This window comes from Lytechinus variegatus, chromosome 3 (genome assembly GCF_018143015.1).
Source record: "Lytechinus variegatus isolate NC3 chromosome 3, Lvar_3.0, whole genome shotgun sequence".
NCBI classification, from domain to species: Eukaryota; Metazoa; Echinodermata; class Echinoidea; order Temnopleuroida; family Toxopneustidae; genus Lytechinus; species Lytechinus variegatus.
Genome location: NC_054742.1, coordinates 36927046 through 36946946, shown reverse-complemented (window position 1 = coordinate 36946946; position 19901 = coordinate 36927046). Strand labels below are relative to the sequence as shown.

Here is a 19901-nt window from a genome sequence, read left to right as displayed (position 1 = left end):
TTTCGAGGGTTCAATCACGTTTCCCTGTAATCCTAGATTTTGTCTTGCTCTCTTGAAGTGAGTTTGTTAAGAATGGTTACATGGAGGATTAGATTTTCCTCAGGTACTTTCAACCTCTTGTTAGCCATGTCTTTGAATTGAGTATGATTGAAATTGTGCTACATTCTGCATCAATCAATGGAATAAATGGCAACCAATTACCTTCTCTTTTTAATCTGAAGAATACTGAAATAAAGTCAAAGTCATATAACTCTACAAAATGAAAACATTCAACACAATTTGAAATAATTGTGCTTAGCAAAGGGCTATCAAAATACTTGTTAGAATCACAGAATAAAGTGAAATGACAAAGTTTCAGAAGAGTAAAGTTAAGACATTCTCCCAATTTTAGTGTAACCATATTTTCAAATTACAAATATGCATATCAGTGACTTTGCATGGACTGTCTCACAACTTTATATATGAATCTTAATGAATTCACCACACTTTAAAGATGCAGGGGAGCGGTTTATGAAAGGACTTGTCAGACATTTTATCTGACAAGTCCCATTTCATCTGACAATTTCCATAGTAACCATGCTTCTCAGCCAATCAAAATCAAGAAAAGCAATCAGATCTGACAACTTGTCAGACAAAGATGTTGATACAACTCTCTCCTTGTATGTGTAAAATATACAAGTGACTTAAATCTAGCTCTCATCATTAATGGGACCCTTCACATCCCCAAAAGTCTTAAAATTATTTTTTGACAAAGCTGTACAATCAATTCTCTAAAAGTTTACCATACTTTAAACTTTAAAATAATATTAAAAGAAGTCTTTTTTATGGAGAGATTGAATATTCTCTGGCCAACATGTTCTGATGAAACTCACAGTGACTCATAGTGATGCAGCTGGGTTTAGTCTTTCTACTGCAAGGATTTTTTTCTTGAGGTCAAGTAGAATGATACTGTGACCTGTGAAATGCAAGCATCAGCTAGGAGTGGACTATGTCATACAGGGTACCTCATCTGACCTGGAATTAAGGAGCACAAAACCAACACTGTCATGGTTTGCTTAATATGCTAACACAAGTTAATAATATCACATTATTGTATCCATTTTTAATAATGCTTAGTACCTCATACGTCTCAAATCCGTTTCTTTTCAGTCACAAGCTGAATTCTGTGTTGCCTGTATTCATTATAAACACATTCTTCACTCCCTGGGGAATGTCTATCAAGGCCCTCAACACCCTGAGCCAACTATATTGATCTCCACAACACCACTTGCACTGATACAACTTTGAATTCACTTTGCAAATCTAATCTAATTTCTGTAGATGTTTGTAGTTTTTACATACAGCAGTTCTACTGCATATGTCAATGAACACAATAAAAGCATCTTCTTGGTCCCCAACACAAAGTTTGTAATAGATTACAAAAATAGAACAATTCTGATTTGATCCTGGTCTGTATTTTGACGAAAATGTACAAGCAACAATGGATCTAGATTGGCCCTTGCCATTTATTTAGTGACTCGAAACCACTGGTTGAAGGAGATCTGATTTTTTGGATTTTAGATGTTAGCCATTTCTTGACAGTCAGAAGGCCAACAGGTATACATATTTTAGGACACCTATCATATGCATCATCGATGATGAATGATTGATTTTACACACAGGACCATGGTGATACCCATTCTTGCTTCTCATAAATCACCCTATAATTGGAGAATCAGCTCATAGTAGAATGCACATGCCTAGAGAATCAGTGACTATGAAAACTGTTGCTTACAAGAAACCTCGAGTTATGAAAGTCAGAAAACCTGAGTGGGAATTCACAGCTTGAATTCACCCAGAGAATGATTTGAAAAACAAGAAATACTCAAGAAGTAGAGAAAGATTTACATATTAAGTGAATTAAAGGTCAATTTGGTAGACTGGGAAAGAATTGTATTTTAGCCTATCACAACAGGAAAGATTAAAAACAAATATAATCATCAGTCAAAAGTTAGAGATTTACTGAAAGACGAATTCTTCCGCTTATATTGAAAAGGATCAAAAAGATTACATGAAAGTCACAACATATTGCATATCAATTGTAAGATTGCATGAATCAATTAGTGTCAATTATCATGTAATTATGAAACACAAGATGATCAACTCTTTGGACACTTATAACATTCTTGTCACACTTCTACAGGAGGTTTGAACAGAATGTCATCAGAGTTCACTGCATGTCATTGAGATCAAATCACAAGATGGACTGTAGGCATGGGAATAGGAGAGTGACAATCGAAACCAAGAACATGGATGGGAGGCATGTATGCATTTCAAGACGGTGATATTAAATTTGGTTGCCTGGTGACAAGTTGGTCAAAACATAGCTGTTGTCATGTGCAAGACAGGTGCATGCCCTAAATAGACAACATATCACCATTCTCCTCCTTTACTTAACCCTTCAAAGACTCTCAAACTCTCATATATTCACAGATGGACACATATTCCTAATGAAAATTCAATCTTGTAGAATAAGTGATTGGATTGAGGTACGAGTATGACAGAGTACTTTCAAGCTGACCTCCCCTGTACATTTTGGCAAATGTAATTTGGCCACATCAATTCTTTGCTCTGACCTCTCCTATATGGTTACTCAAAATGAGTCACATATTTTTTGGGGTCAAGATATACAAAACATCCAACATGATGGATAAAGAGTTAACCATTCATGCTTACTCATGCTTAATCTAGTGAAACCTCTTTTTCAAAAATTTCATGAAATTATGACCTTTCTGAATTTCTTGTGATTTAGAAATTACCTCCTACATATACAATGTATTTGGGGATAGTGTTACTCTCATATTTCTCAATTTAAGAATACAAATTTTTGGACAAAAAAGGGAAAAGAGAACAATGGTAACAAAATTGTAGAGCACCAAGTGGGAAAAGAAGGGGGAGCGACCATTGTAAAAGTTAAGATACCACAAGACAAAATAATCAAGACTATCAAAATTTTCCTCCATATCACCCAAATCTTACAGTGGAAATCCTGATAACACATGAATGGTTTAATTTTGGATTTCAAGATTTTCATGAACTTGATCATTCCCTTAAAGCAATATCCGCAAATTTCAAATTGCTTGGAGGAAATGGGAAAGGATTCCTGAAATACATTGCATGTCAACACCGATCCTCTCCCTTGAATCAAGGAATTGTGATAGATGTAAACCAACATGGAGAATTATGTGAGGAATGACGCCAGAGATGAATCCCACAATAAATCAGTCTGCCCTCTATATGTGGATGGGTGTTTTGTCTCTTTTTTTGTCCAAATGATTCAGGCACTGGCAATGGGACCTCTCATGAGAGTTTGTTAGACACATGAAAGTCATTATGTTGCATCTCAACATGTTATGATGAATTCAAGCTATTCCTGGTGGTAAGTGTGGACAGCCTGTCAAAGAACAATGTTTATAACTTTGAACCATTCCAAATATGGATATACGGAGTGAATTCTCCCTCTTTTTTTGCAATTTTGACATTCTCAGTATTCCAAACAGCTTTGTCTTAATTTCTCGAATTCCTAAAATACATGTTTACTGTTTCAAGAAATGATTGAGGAGGAACAGAGCAACCTTGATGTGAGCAACTTTAAAGTGAGGAAAATGTTAATGAGATCTCCTACAGAATTGTAACAAAATATACTGCAGTATAAAGTGTACATGCAGTCAATCAGACATATTTTCTGCAGAAATACTGCAGTACTCTCAGTTTTTTTACAAGGACTTGTATGAATTTTATAATTTCACAATATATCTAAAATGCTTAGAATAGATATCCGAAAATTGTAACGTATATTGCAATTCCATTCTGTCAAATGGGCCTCTAGCATAGGCACAAACAACAATATTAATAACAATATTGTCATTTTGGCATATAACATTCATTAAGGAAGTATACACATCATGAATGAAACACTGCTACAAGTTTTCCATTTTCACTCTGAAAATAAGATTGACGGTCTCCACAGCGAACCCAAGTCCATCTCAATTCTACCATTTTGAGGAGGGTGTGTAGATAATGGATGTAATTTCTCACTCCTGCTCCCAAACTGTCATAGATGTCAGTGACACATCAAGGGGGTAATACATCAAGGTGTACCAAGATGGAGGTGTAACTAAAGGTCCTTTCATACCAGACTGATCAGCTCATATACTTTTTTTGTTCTATAGAAAAGTAACTTGTAATATCCCTAAAAATAATTACCCCCAAATCAGTAGATATTTTTCTGACCTTTTAGAGCTTCACATGTACCAGTATTTCTCAGAGGTTGTAGAGATTGTGACTATGAATGCAAATTGCAGTAAATTTTCATGTGATGCAAGGGTGAACATCTTTTTCTATATTGCAAAAATTGTTTCATGTTCATGACCATGGAAACTTAATATTGTCAATATAACAGTGAAGGTGAATTATCGGATGATTCCAGGCTTGAAAATTTTCTTCATTTCCTAATGGAGGAGGTGTGAATACACCAACACGGTCTCCAGATACTAAAAATGGTGGGAGAGGTTTCCTCTCCATGATGAATGCAACCTCTTCCATCCACCTTCTGTCTATTTGCTTTTAGTAACCCAAGATGGATGGGGTCATAGAGAAGTAGTTCCAAGTCACACATTTTACTTGTAACAACTCTTAGCACCGATTTAGAATTCCTAGCATTCCTTGGAGAAAGATATCTTTACTCGACTCACAACAAAAATAGACATGAACTACATGTATGTTTATTCATGCCATTTCTATCATGGATTTGTGCGAAAATAGGTCCCTTGACAGTAGACTGTAAACTTGAGATTCAGCACAATGAGAGAATAAAAAAGAACTTGAAAGGATTTAATTGGGAAAAATACTTTGGGGTTGGTTTACTGTGAAATAAAATGAAATACAATATCATGCATAATGCACAGACAAATGACTTTTTTTGGAGTATTGGAGTTGTATACAATCATTAACTGTCAAAACATCATACATACCTTATCTAAACTCATCAATAACTATCTTTCCCTCAAACAGATAGACACTTCAAGGGAGGACTGAGAGAGAGAGTGCAAAGGTATTAATTATTCATTTCATATTCCCGAATCAATTTCCAATTTTCCACACCTATTCTAAATGGCCATAGGGAGGAGGAGGGCAGATCATTGGGCCACGCTCTCTTGCGTTATCGTCCATCATCAACCTTGGATATCACTCCATCTCCTGGTGAAAAGTAATAACCATGATGCGTGAAATGCTCCAGTTAAGGAGCGTGGGATGGGGGCATGGGTAAATAACCCAGACAGGGAGAGTTGATATGCGCAGTTGTGCATATAATAAGTGAGCAAAGATAAATGAAAATGCAATGCTAGCCTTGGGTTTCAATTATGCACACAGTGAGATAAAGAGATGCACTGTGGCATAAAAAAAGATTCCATGGAATTTTTATAAATATGCAACCAAGGACAGATAAAAATGAAACTAATCATCCAATATATCTCATAGATGTAAGTTCCTTTGAATGATCACATTTCAACTTTCAAGAAGAAAGTCTTTGGTGGAGTGTGGTCAAGGATGTTTTCTAGTAAAGATACAACCCGTCAATTTGAACAGCAACACATAACAGATTCATCATGTTTCCAATGAATATCAAATAAATGAAACTGTAAATATATTCATCTATATCTCTCCTATGATTACCATCATAATGCAGTTTCATTGACAGTATGCCTGAGGATATATGATTGTCATTTACTACTCAAGTCAGATGATTGTATCACTTTACACTGTCCGGGGAAATAAAACTGAATTTCAATCCCATTCTAGATTGAGATGGATGGGATATTCTTTTTTCTAATTCTCTCTACCATCCCCCCCCCCATATCTCTCCTTTTTGGTTTTCCTATCATCCTAAATACTGCAAGTTATTTTCAGTGACCTCTCATATGTATGATCAGTATACACCAAAGTATGCTATTCTGCACAGTATTATCAGTTTAGAAGATAGATGGGAAAGCTTCGTGCCCTTGATATGTTCATCTTCTCCTATATTATGGAAACATCTTATAAACCATGCTGTTAATACCAGTAAATTATATTTTCTTTCTGTTCACAAAAAATTGTATGAGATAAAATATTAATAAATTTAGGTTATTATGCACAAGTCAAGAGATTTCAGATATTATTTTTTACAATTTTGGTATTGTTTTCATGTTCAGCAATAGCAAAATGCAGTAATGGAGATTTTAGAGATGTTGGACTGAAACCACTGTGAAAATATCAACCAACATGTTCCATGCAAACATTTTCCCGTGGGACAGTAAAATTAAATTTCTTGGATTGATTTCACCCAAAATTGGCATTGAATGAAATTGACATGTCCCTTCCTGGTACATGATATCTTGCTATTGAACAGATTGTCCACCTAATTCACCTGCCTCTTTGAATCTTTGCTGAAGATTCAATTTCATGCATGATTCTTGAAACAAAGATTGGCAGGAAATTGGGCAATTACAGACATATGGGAGGTGAAATTATATACACATTTATATGAAACAAAATGGGACAATTTTTATCTGAAATCAAACTGACAAAATCTGATGCACAGAATCATCAAGATATTCAGACCTCCAACTGAATTTAGGTAGGTACGTATCATGAGTAATACTTAGTCATCCTCACTCTAAATTTAAAAGATTTAGAATAAAATCATGAACTACTGTGAATTGTGACTAACTGAACATTGGATTTAGATTTTAACCTCAAGTTAAATAGAAGATTTGAATTGGAATCTTTTGAGATTTGATAATAAATCCTTAAGATTCTAAATAATCCACTGTTCAGCTGGTATTTGTGCACAGCCTTTCTGAACTTACTTCAAATCTCTGAAATTTAGAGTGCATTAACTATTAAAAGACAGTACTGCAAAAACCAATTGGACAATGACACATCATTCAAATTGAGTACTGATAAACTTCTTGGTACATGTACTGTTACTAAAGTACATCAACTCATATCATCAATCATTCTGTGCATCATAAAAACCTTGACACCAAATCCTATTGTGAATGTACAATTAGATTCCATGCTTTGTATTCAATTGCATTGGGCAAAGTGTTGTTATCTTAATCAAAGCTCAATACAGTTGTATACAAATGAACAATTACTATGAATTGATTTTTACCCAAAAGAATTATTCAGATATAGGGACAGGTATCATTAAAAAATAAACAAAACATGCATATATGTATTATGTACCCCTTTTCAGATCAAACTATGCACACTAATAAAACCAAGAATGAAATATAAATACTTGTTTTTCAAATGTATTATGAACTCACTACAACTCAGTACTGACAGCTTAATGAAAAATCATAAATAACCCTTTGATAACAAAAATTGAAATAGAAAACACTGTTGTTGGATATCTTATAAACAACAAAGCATATGCTTCTATCAGGATTTGACCTCTCTGAACAGGTGATTATTTTCCTATAATGAAGAGCGGCAACGTTTGATGTTGCCAATTCAATGAAGATAGTGGTTAGTCTGGAGGTAGAAAAAGTTCTTAAAAAGAACTGTGACCTTTTGTACGTAACCAAGTACAGTACATTAAAGGTGATATGATATCCCTTTTTATCACTCTTCTTTCAAGAGACTGTTCCAAGAGATAACGTCACTACGATAATTGAGTCACAGCAGAAACATATGAGTTAACACGTATATACCGATACATTGTTTTTTTATTTTTACATTTAAATATTTTGCCAAAAAAAATCTTGAAGGTGAGTTTGAGTTACAGGTATACTTTGAGCTATGAGATGCAAGGTAAATCATTTCATAAAGGAATATAAACATTAATCTATCACACTTTAGATTTGATACAATTCAAGTAATATTAATTCGTACCATAGTATCAAAAAGTGGGCATTGCAATCCTGACAGGATAAAAGTAAATTTAAATACATTCATGTGATCAAATAATTACAGAGAAATATTATTATCCTCCATAATTTTCATAAGTATATACAAGCAACCTCGTGATCACATACACCTCTTCATAATATACACCTCACGTTTTACATCCAAACGCTTGTTTCTAAAATCTTCATGTCTGAAGCAATCAATTGTCCGATGTTTCTTGTATGCTGCTTAGTAGATCTATTAGGCAGAAGAAGGGATAGCAGATTACCATATGTTATGATAAGGTATTGAGACGGGTGAACAGGGGAACACTCACTATGTTAATATCTTACCCTGATAGCAGGGCCCTGTTACACAAAAACAGTTGGCACATTACATGCTACTGTCATAAGCTACTGAGCTGCCATTTTATTGGCTGATGAAGGAAGAGAATAATTTTCATAAAGTTCAAGTAATTACTGCAGATAGTATATTATTGAGGAAAAAATGGTCAAATGTTTTTGGTGTTGGTAGATTGGCAAAAACACATCTAATATAGAATTATTACCATGTTCTATGTGTTAAATCATGAAAACACTGCCCAATATAGTGCATAAATTGCAATGATAACTGCAACACAAAATGATGAAGAAATATACATAAATCTTATGGTCAATGGGAACAATAAATAATGGATGCATAGGCCTCATCTTAATACAAACTTAATTTTTCATAAAAAAATATATAGTAGAACTTTATATCATATCCAATGTCTTGACATTTTCTGTCCTACTTTCAAGTCTTAAGTGACAAATTCTGTATTCTATGAGAAGGTTCTTTTTGCTACATTTCAAGATGTCTATCATTTAAAATTACTCATCAAAGATTATACCTTGATGGTCAGATAAAAACCATTCAACTCATACATATTCATGACACCTTGATACACATTCCTCATGCCTTCATACATATTCATGCCTTATCCCACATGTAGGTTTTTTTTTTCAAAGGCCACAAAAGAATATGCAGCATTTTAGTGTCGCAGCTACCTATAATGGCAGAGATTGCATTTTTGAATATGTTAGTCATATATTCATTTCAAACACTAATGTGAAATAGAGTCATTGCATATTATAGAAGTAGCATTCGGATATGACCATTACAACATATGTTGCTCACGGTATGCATAGAGATGGCAATAGCTAAATATAGCAAGTGCAATGAGATATGCTGTTCTTCTCAGACAGAATGCTCAAAGGCCTTTAAGAGTTCATTAAACCATGCATGGAAAGCAATCATGAACTTCTTCATTGTCTCCTACAACAATCCATCCATAAAAATAAGCAATTTTACCATCATGTCAGAGTCTGAATTCTGGCCAAATTTTCAGGACAACAATCTGTGTTAAGTTTGAAATGAGGTGCATGTAGTTTAAAAATGATATTGCAATTTTAGGCAAGATCTGAGTGGGCAAGAACTTTTTTTTTAAATAAATATATTTTGTTCCAATTTCATGTTTTGAAACAAACCACCTATAGTTGGCTTCAGTTACTCCTTCTGGGAGTGTTCTCTTTATTGTAAAGAAACATTTTTCTAGGGATGTGAAATCTTTCTGATTAATGACTTACACCTTTCTGACGTTGAAGGAAAGGTATGATAATTCAAGTTTTATTGGACGACAATAAATTCAAACTTTGAAAATGAACAATCTGTGAATTAAGCAGGCTTTTAAAGATTGAAAAATAATGACAGCATCATGCATTGTGCATTTCCATTAACATTGATCCAATGCAAGATTGGGAAACAAAACAGAAATTTACCTTCCACCCTAAATGGAAATAATGGCAGCCTCAAATGGCTTCGGGGAAAAGAGAAAGGCAAGAGTTAATGCATTCAGAAAAGCCTTGGTGCACTGCATGACAAACCTGCAAGCCAGCTTTTCTACAGAATACCTTTTCATTCTCCCCATCACCTTTTAACTTGCTGTAAGAAAGACAAGCACCAGACTCAAGCCTTTAGGGGAAACCATTTTGTATGCTATGCGTTATTAATGAATGCATGAAGAATAATGACGTGGAAGCCTTCTTTGCCTGTAAACAAGAACCAAGTGTGTTGCTTGATGCAGTGCACATCATTTCAAATGACAGTTCTTGAATTAATTGCTATTCCAGTTTACCACTGCAAGCGTGATAAATCAAATTAATATCTTATAAGATTATTCAGAACTCATCTACATAAATGAATCATCCATTGTTTCTCTTTATCATCTGGATGTTTTTTTTTCATTGACATTCATAATGTACAATGTTTTGCTAAAACTTTCTAAACCCACTGCATCATCAAGGGCAGAGTTTTCTATTGCAAAATTTAATGCAGTATTATATTAGTCTTCATAAAAATACCATGTCTATCTCTTTTTAATACTAGAAAAGTGCTACATGACCTACTCTGTTTATGAAAACGGACACAGCCAACACTATAAGGGTGCATGTTCTATTCCAAACGCGCATACAAAGATGTTCATGAATACAATACAGAAAACAAGAGCTGTGGCAAAGTTGTTGATCCAATCCAACTTTCGTTGTTTGTAGACATCGTTGAGGTTATCACGGCCTAGAAGGAGCAGGAAGACGATGACGATGATTAAGAGTACGATGGAGAGGATGACCAGGGCAGTGACAAAGCCATGGAATTGATTCTCTTTGCCTGCTGTGATGATAGTCTTAAGTTGGGCAGCATTAGCAGCAAGGAGAGCCACTACCAAAAAGCCCTCCGCTATCGTCTTCTTCGTAGCATATAGGTTGAAGTCTATCGGAGGCGGTGGCGGGTTCTGGAAAGAAAAAAAAACAGATATTTGTGATAAATTAAAAATAAGATTATGAATTGCAACAATACTTATTTAACCACTCCTAAAGGATGAGATAACTGAAAGGATATTAGATTATGGATACTTGGTCAAATGAAAAATTGAAATTAAACTTCAATTCATGTCAAAAAGAAAATAAAACAGAGCAATTGCAACCTCTAATTGTTTAAATGAACAACACTTCTGATTTTTTACAGTGTAACATTACAAAGTGTAATGTTGCATTCATTATGATAATAAAGTTACTTCATTCATAAGACCTTCTAAATGCTGATATTACATTTTAGTCTTTAGGGGCATAATTAACCCTCACTAAATACATCCACAATTCAATACACATCATATTTACAAATACTATTCAACATCTGGTCCAGTACCCTTGCAAAAACAAAAGAGAAGGGGTGAGAGACAAAGAGAAAAATGGTGCACCAAAAGTAACCCCAAAGCGTCCATATGGACAATGCACTTCACAAGTTCACATGAATGGCACCTGTGAAAGAAAATTTGAACCGCTGTCTCCTCCTATGCCAACAAATTTCATATTTCACACGCTTGATGAGACACAGACATATGCAACCAGACACCATTTTTTCTTGTTTGCTTTTCTCTCTCTTTGGACAAAACTCTCACAGCTCTCCATTGACAGTAGCATTCAAGTAACGAACAAAAACTATGGCATGGGTACGAGCAACGAGCTACTATCAAACAAAGAAAACTCATTCTTCAAAATATCATTTATCAATTTTGGGTTCTATTTTAAGCTACTGCATAACATAAGGATCATTACGATATTTGTCATAATGCAGTGTAGATATGTGCATTTGTGGAATCAATTGCATCCATAATTTAATATGACAGAAATATGAAGGTTTTCAATTAAGTTTTTTAAATGTTTACACCTTAACAGAAAGATTTATTTTTACTATTTTTTCAAAACAATCCATACAAATTGGAAAACAAATTTCATTATCTATTCATATTTTACTACATATTCCCCTGTATAAAGGTATAGGGGAAATTTTAGTAAAATATGGATAGATAATAAAAGTTGCTTATTTCACCTATTCAACTCATTCATCTTCCAAGTTTTATTTTATACATCATGTAAGTTTGAATTTTCACTTGAAAACATCAAAATAATCATTTTCCACTATCGATATATATCTCACTAACTTCACATCATTATAAGATTGTATTGTTCCTTTAAGATGAGAATGTAGAGGTTTTCTCTTCTGAGATTAGGGTCAATGGGTTTATCGATCTGGAGAAGGGGAAGGTGAGAAAAGATGAGAGTCTTGGGCCAGCTACCAAAGGAACCCAAAAAGGTGAGGGATGCTTAATGAATTCTGGTGTCTCAAGACAGATCAAATTACACCCAGCATCATGAACAGCAAATTACTAATTCTTATGCACAGCACACCTCCCTCATTTCCTCTGGTTTATGCCTCACAATGGGAGATTCGTCCATCTTAATGTAAAGGGTGTTGACAAAGAGGCTATAAGTACCTATTGCACTTTGGGGAGGATGCTTTCTATTTCTTTCTGTTTTTAGCATTGATGTGCAAAAAAATAATGAATTGTTATCTTGATCTGAAATCGATTGAATTTTTTTAAATTTCAATCGGGGGGGGCACTTACATTGACAAGTGGATACCACGCGCGACCCCAAAACCATGTAAAAAGAATGTCTTTTTCAAGAGATAGGGCACGTTTTGTACGTAATGTAATAAGGGTGTCACAAACACTAAAATAATGAAAAAAAACTATATCTAGGAAGCTACGTGTTTTGGGTCAAATTAGCGATGGTGTAAAAAAATTAAGATTGAATTGTTTTATAAAGGATGTACTTTTTGCCCCAAGAGTCATCACTACGTGTTTAGAGTACGAGTTGCGCAAGGTGTGGGAGGTGGGGTTGTACTAAACCCAACGATGTAGGTAAAGGTAAAACCGACAACCAACGTCCATGACATAACAATTAAAATATTGCTGTACTTGTTTAGGGGTTCAATTCAGGGAATACTTGTCAAGAGTATCGTTTTGTTTCCAATACAAGTTGTTAAGGGTAGGGTTTCATCACACGCCAATACTTGTTAAGGGGTGTACTTTCAGAATATGGAAAATATGTGTTTAGGGTGCTTTTCGAGACCTCATGGTTGCGCACGCATGGTATCCTCTCGTCAAGGCAGTGCCCCCCCCCCCTCCTGGGATTTCAATACAATATTCATCAATATTCACAAGTATGTTTATGACCCCAAAAAGGAAAATATCTCCCTCTCTCTCTTGCTTATACACACCATGCTCTAACCCCCCCCTCTCTCTCTCTCTATCATTACATTCCACGGTACTCTCTCATTATCTGTAATTTGTCTGTCTGGTTCTCTTTATTTTCTCTCTCCATCTCTTCTCTCTCTTCATTTTAATAAATATGTAGTACTACAATTTTCTGTAAATTGTAAATAAAAACTCAGCAACCCCGCAGAACCAGTATATTTCATCATGAAGTAATGACCACATACAGACAAAACACACAATTCATGATTCTTTAGTCTGCTACCTCCATATTTGCTAGCTGCATCTCAAGTTCTTCCATACTAACAGTGGGCCGCGTCTCAAACGGAGGGTATCTCCTAGGGGGGCGTCCCCCACAGCACAAGGAATCTAACCTCATGGTGGTATAAGTATGCCGCTTGGTGATAGGAGGAGATGAGCTACGGCTGCGAGCGGCTCGGTACGTCGCTGGGTTAGCCATTTGTTTCCATAGCAGTTCCACACCACACTAATCACTATCAAAACTAGGATGAAGCACTCCTATGAGGATGAACTTGAAGAAGCTCTGCCAGGAGATATCAGACTGTTTCAGTTCTTTCAGTTACTCCAAGAAAAGCCGTACAATCCAAAAGTGCATTAAGGTGCTTTAACAAAAGCAGACCATGCAGTCACAAGCTAGTCCATATTGAATGCAGTAAGAGTCAAACAAATCAGCCATAATTCAAAAATATGCATCCTTTCATGCAATCAGCCGGTAAGAGGAGTAAAACCAGGGCAAAACATCATCGCATGGCAGTAGAAGTCCACTGCAGAGACAAGTAGCATAAATGGGTATAAGAGATGGATAAGAGAGAGGGGGAGATGAAGAAGAGAGGGGGAAGCGTGTGTGTGCGCAGTGAGTGTCACTCGCTGGGTTTAATGTGTGGAAGATGAATGAATGAATGGAGATGTTTGTGTGTATATGCGTAGTGCATTGATATGGACAGGTACTCGATGGAAGAGCGTTAGTTAGTTACGTGTGTTGTTGCACAGTGAGCTGGTTAAACACAGGTGGATTTTTTTTCTCCCAAGGTTACTACTACTGGTTCTCCCAGGGGTTGTAATTAGTCTTGGAAAGCAGGCTTCCATAGAAATATAATTCTCTGTGGAATATCACACCCAGCAGTGAGGCAAGTAAACATACCACAAATAGAACTGATTTCTGTGATGCCTTACATTGTATGGAATGGCAACAAATATACAATTGCAATTTTTTCTTTAATTAAGGACGGGTGGAGAAATTTTTCTTTAATTTTCTAATCAAGAAAAGATTATTTCTAGAAGCATCTGTAGTGTTACATGTTACAATGAATTCAATGCAATTAAAAGAATAAACTTTATATTCATAAAACATAGTTATTGCATATAAAAATTTTGCTTAAACATGCGTCATATCTACTAATGAACTACATAACCTACAATGAAATAAGATCAGAGGGCATGTAACCTGACTGTCTGTGTCCCTCCATAAAAAATAATAATTCCAACCAATTTCATATATCCACAATACATGTATAAGGCTGCTCTTTGTATTTTCCATCAAAATGATAATAGTATGTGAGCTCATTCACAATATAATTCCAGGGGGGACTTCCATTAAAAAGTAGACACCATGCTCGTACATTAACTTTCAAAACAAATATAGTCCTTTGATTTCGAACTCAGAACCAATATTTTCAATATACATCAAACAAGTCATGTTTTCCCCATCCTAAATTATGCCTCAAATATTTTTCATAATTGGGTGAAATATACATGCCTAACTTTTCCACATACCAAGATTTGAAAGGTATACCATTTTTTCCTGTTTTCAAATTTTGATACCCTTTTCACTGTACGTGCGTTCGATGAACAACAGTGAAAACAACACTTTTTATCTGTTTTGTGAATGAGCAAGGTTCCCCCATACCCAGATGTAATGGCCTTAATCTGGAATGAATATATATTATTCAGATACATTAGTACAGAAAAGAAGGAACATAAATTTTGAATAATACATTGTTAAAGATAAACATAAAACAAAAAATGAGAAAAATAAAAATGAAAAGAAAAAGAGAGCCTGATCAACAGAAGCTTCGGTAAAGCTTGTTAAGAAGAAGAATCTTTTTAGCTTGCAACCACCTGGTACTACAAATGAAAAGATGAAAATTAAGCCTTTTATCGCTGAATTTATAAAGAGGTGAAATGATCACGTCCGCATGCAAGCCATGAATTATGGGAAGGATAGACAGACCCTCCATGCACAAGATCTCAGATCCAGTCAAACAGTTGCTGTAAATCGCCCCAGGGTGAAATATGGAATATTGGTTTACAACAAAAGTTAGCACTTCTTGATGGGAATTCTTGATAAGGAACACATGTGGCCAAGAAATTGGATTTTGAGGGAAAGCCTTTGTTGCTAGTGTAACATTTTGATGAGTTGTTCATCCAACCATAACTCTCAATGAGCCACAGAATAAGGAAATTATTGAAGAAGGGCACTTGTTCATTGGTTCAGGTAAAAAAAACTATAATTTATGATATTTACATAGCAAAATTAAAATCTCCCTTCAATTATCTACCTAAAATGGAAAAAATCAGGACTATAACTATAAATTTTGCCTCTACACTTTCCTTGCCAATTTATGATTTTTATATCATACTTCTAGGGCACCTCCCATCATTTTACAGTCAAATATTGCACACATAAATAAAACATGCACATTAATAAAGATTGATAAGGTTTAATAACAGATATGATTTTGTTATGATGTCTTCTTAATTATTCCAACAAAACTCATTAAAAGATTCTACTTTCAAATTATGGATTATGTCTCATGTAAACAGAGATAAAAATTTTGTTGCATATGAAGCTATTCATGATTTTTTTGACTTGTCAACTGTACCAACAACATGAATATATTAATTTGTCCATTTGAAACATTTTGAGGAAACTTTGGGAACAAATTCATGTGTCAAATTTCATGTTATTGCATTTATAGGCTATAAGTATACTGGATTTTATTTGATGGTGAAGTAGGTTTCTTTCTAATGGTTCAATAGAAAAATACAAAAATAATATTGGAGCATCTTCACATAACAGCCACAATGGCATCAAGTCAACAAAAATGATGTCTATAGTTAGTTGATTGAGTAAAATATGCACAGTAATTCATTTATTCATTCTCGGGATTGATCTTCTGTGGTCTGGTTTCCTTATTTCTTCAAGAAAATCTTTTACAGATATTGCATTTAGGACCTAGAATCAAATGGGGCTTTTTTTTATTTTAAATCAAGAACAAGGTAGGTAAATGAGTGTCTATTATAAAGTAGGAGGAAGGGTGAGCCATGTTGGTAATAACGAGAGTCCTCCTGGTGTGTATGTGACATTATCAATTCCCTCATGTGCTATGCGTTTTGCCTCAGTTTTTGAAAAGTAGGATAAGCATGAATATTCCATTAGCACTTCTATTTTCAAACATATTTTAGCATGATTCTTGTTCTACTAATTGATTCATTCAAATAAACCAATTGTTTGGTGGATTTTTTCTTATTTACTGATACATTCAAATTAATCTTACATAAATAAAAATATACTAATAATAGTACTTGAAGATTTTTTGTTTTCCAAAGAATTGGGCTGACCTCATAACCTTTACGACATATGCTGCTCCACCACCTCTTGCATCATCCACTACTCAAATGATGATTTACCAAAAAGTCATTTTACAATTTTATTGATAGAAAATAGGACGGTGTTTGCTTCAAGAGCTCATCGGACGCAATCACATCTTCTGGGAGAGGAAGGTTGGGCATGCTTTTAATTTGATGCTTGAGGTTGACATTTATTAAGCCTAACTAGAGAGGGCAGTGTTGACAAAGACAACAGGTGGTGATGGGAGGAAGACACTGATCTTTGAGAAGATGGCTCAGTAATCATATGCAAGAGCTCTAAATGTTTATCTTACAGCGTAACCTATCAACCACATTATAAATGATGCATGTTATGCATTATAATTCATGTCATGCATCAAGTATATCCTTATTAAAGGACGCCTAGACAGTTCGAGGTATCCATTGGTTGTATATGAAAACTTACTTAAAATTCTTCATTCTGCATCAAAAACACTTCATAGTCATGTTTTCAAACCCTAAACTACATTACACATTCTTCCAATATAATGCAACATCATATTTCAAAGTATTTTTTGTATCAGAGAAACTTAAAATATACAGCTGTAAATAATCATATGGTGACAATAGCTCATTCTGGTGTGAAAATAACACATGCACACACAACTAAAGGTACATATCAAATTCACCTTTTTAGGTGGTCTGTCTATGACAGATCACCTATTGATTTCGTCAGAATTTTCTTTATTTCTTTCTTTCTTTATTTATTCTTATCACCTATGTTTGTCGCCAACTTTTCTCCGAATTGGCTAAATCAATTTAGCTGATTTTTCTGTCATATATAGAATCTATCATAGAGACGGCATACTAAGCTTTTCAAGGTCATCTGGTCATGATGACGTCATCTACGCGCCATTTTGTAAAATTCTTCATTTGATCATATCTTCATTATCAATTATCAAAAATTAACAATACTTACATGACATTAACTTCATGTCAAGGGTCAACTGTCAATGTCATCAAAGGTCATGTAAAGGTCATGACGCGCGCGTACGCGCGCGTCAAAGGTAAAAAAAATCGTCCAAACGACCTATAAAATTTTTTGGGTACGTTTCAGGTCATTTTAAGCATTTCAAAAATTTGCCGTTTCCGCGCGTTACACCTTAACGCAACGCAGAAAAACCGTTTCTTTTAATATCATTGCATTGCTAATAAAATTCTGAGCAATTTGATACCTTGATCAACCTTCTACAACCATTAATAACGAAATTAACACCCGTTAAACTTTGCAGCACGTGTGCGCGCGAGCTCTCACTATAGGCCATATATGGGCAAAAACATGCCTATTGAAAATTCACTGTAGCTCTTTAAATAGTCCGTTGACCCCCAATTTTTTTTTCATATATCGATAGAGTATTAGTTGTAGATTTGATTTCATGTCACCATTGTCCCTAGATTATATCGTGACGTCATCAAAATGGCGCCTAAACTAAAAATTTCATTTTTTCAAAAATGACGTCATCAAATTTATGCAAATTTGGCTGTAACTTCTCGAATATAGATTGTTTTTCGCCCAGATTTCAATATGTTGTAGTTTAGAATGTACTGTTTCTGCTCAGTTACATAAACTTTCGTTTTGAGAAACGCATCATTGCGTAAAACAGCGATGAAAAGAGGCCTGTCATTTTTCTTCATTTTGCGTGTAATCTCTATGGGACATGACTTTTTCTCAAAACTAGATTCGACATTCCTCTATTTCGTGAGCCATATCTCCATTTTTTCTGGTCAGTTTTCCCTGAGCATTTAGTATGTTGTAGCTGAGATTCTGAGCTTTCGCAAGTGTGCCCTTCATTTTTTGATCAGATGCCGGGATCATGCCCGTATTTCGCTTGCAAAATTGGACTTGTAATTCTCAAAATTGCTTACGTGTAATCTCTATGGGGAATATCGTAGCTCAATGGATAACGCATTTGACTTGCTTTCTCGAGGGCGGAGGTTCGAGTCCTGGGGTGAACAAGATGATTTTTTTTCACTTTTTTTGTCTTTTTGCCACCTCTTACATGATCCTTTATGATAATTAGAAGGCATAAAAGTTTAAATTTAGTAAGATAAACCAGATTATAATTGCTTTTTTCATATCACATGTATTTTGCGTGTAATCTCTATGGGACATGACTTTCTCAAAACTAGATTCGACATTCCTCTATTTCGTGAGCCATATCTCCATTTTTTCTTGTCGGGTTTCCCTGAGCTTTTAGTATGTTGTAGCTGAGATTCTAAGCTTTCGTAATGTGCCCTCCATTTTTTGATCAGATGCCGGGATCATGCCCGTATTTCGCTTGCAAAATTGGAATTGTAATTCTCAAATTTGCTTACGTGTAAAGTCTATGGGAAATATGCTAGCTCAATCGGTTAGGCGTCAGACTTGCATCTGATTCAATCATGCAGGCAGGGGTTCGAGTCCGCGGGTGGACTTGATTTTTGTTTTTTTTTTGTTGTTTTTTTTTTTTACTATCTTGCGCACGATCAATTATAACAATTCTAATAATTAATAGCTAAAATATTGCAAAATAAAACAGATTATAATTACTTTTTTTCGTATTATATCTATCTAATCATATCCGTCCATCCGCTATCTGTTATAAATCTATCTATCCATATATATATGTCTATCTGTCTATCTACCTACTCTGTATATGTATCTGTCTATCTATCTCTCTCTCTGTCTAATATAACATATCTATCTGTTTAGATATGTATATCTATCTATCGTTCTATATATCCATCAATCTATCTGCCTGTCTCTATCTATCTTTCTATATGTATGTCTGTCTGGCTATCTATCTATATCAGTCTATTTGTCTCTATCTATCTATATGTCTGTCTGTCTGTCTATCTATGTCTTATTAATATAACTACCTATCATTTATCTCTCAATCGATCACTTGATCCATCCATCGCTCCATCCATCACTCCATCCATCTATATATATAATCATCTATCTTGTATGTATCTGTTTGAAGATGTATGTCTGACGATTGTCATCACCACATCAAGAATCACATTTAGCAATGGTCAAAACTTATTCTGAGGATGTCTACGATCAAGATTATCAATGATATCTAAATGATTTATTTCATACATCAGCCGACACTGAACAAATCATGACAGACCACCTAATTCGTCCGCATGACGAATT

At 34.8% G+C, this 19901-nt stretch overlaps 1 protein-coding gene across 1 annotated transcript in view; it reads right to left on the bottom strand.

Moving 5' to 3' along the window:
- Positions 1-4352: 4352 nt before the first annotated feature.
- Positions 4353-19901, bottom strand: part of LOC121410916 — a 33271-nt gene continuing 17722 nt past the window's right edge. Inside the window, exon 3 of the mRNA XM_041603301.1 lies at positions 4353-10747. Within this exon, the coding sequence (XP_041459235.1) occupies positions 10394-10747 (354 nt within the window). The 3' untranslated portion in view covers positions 4353-10393. The remainder of the gene's footprint in view (positions 10748-19901) is intronic.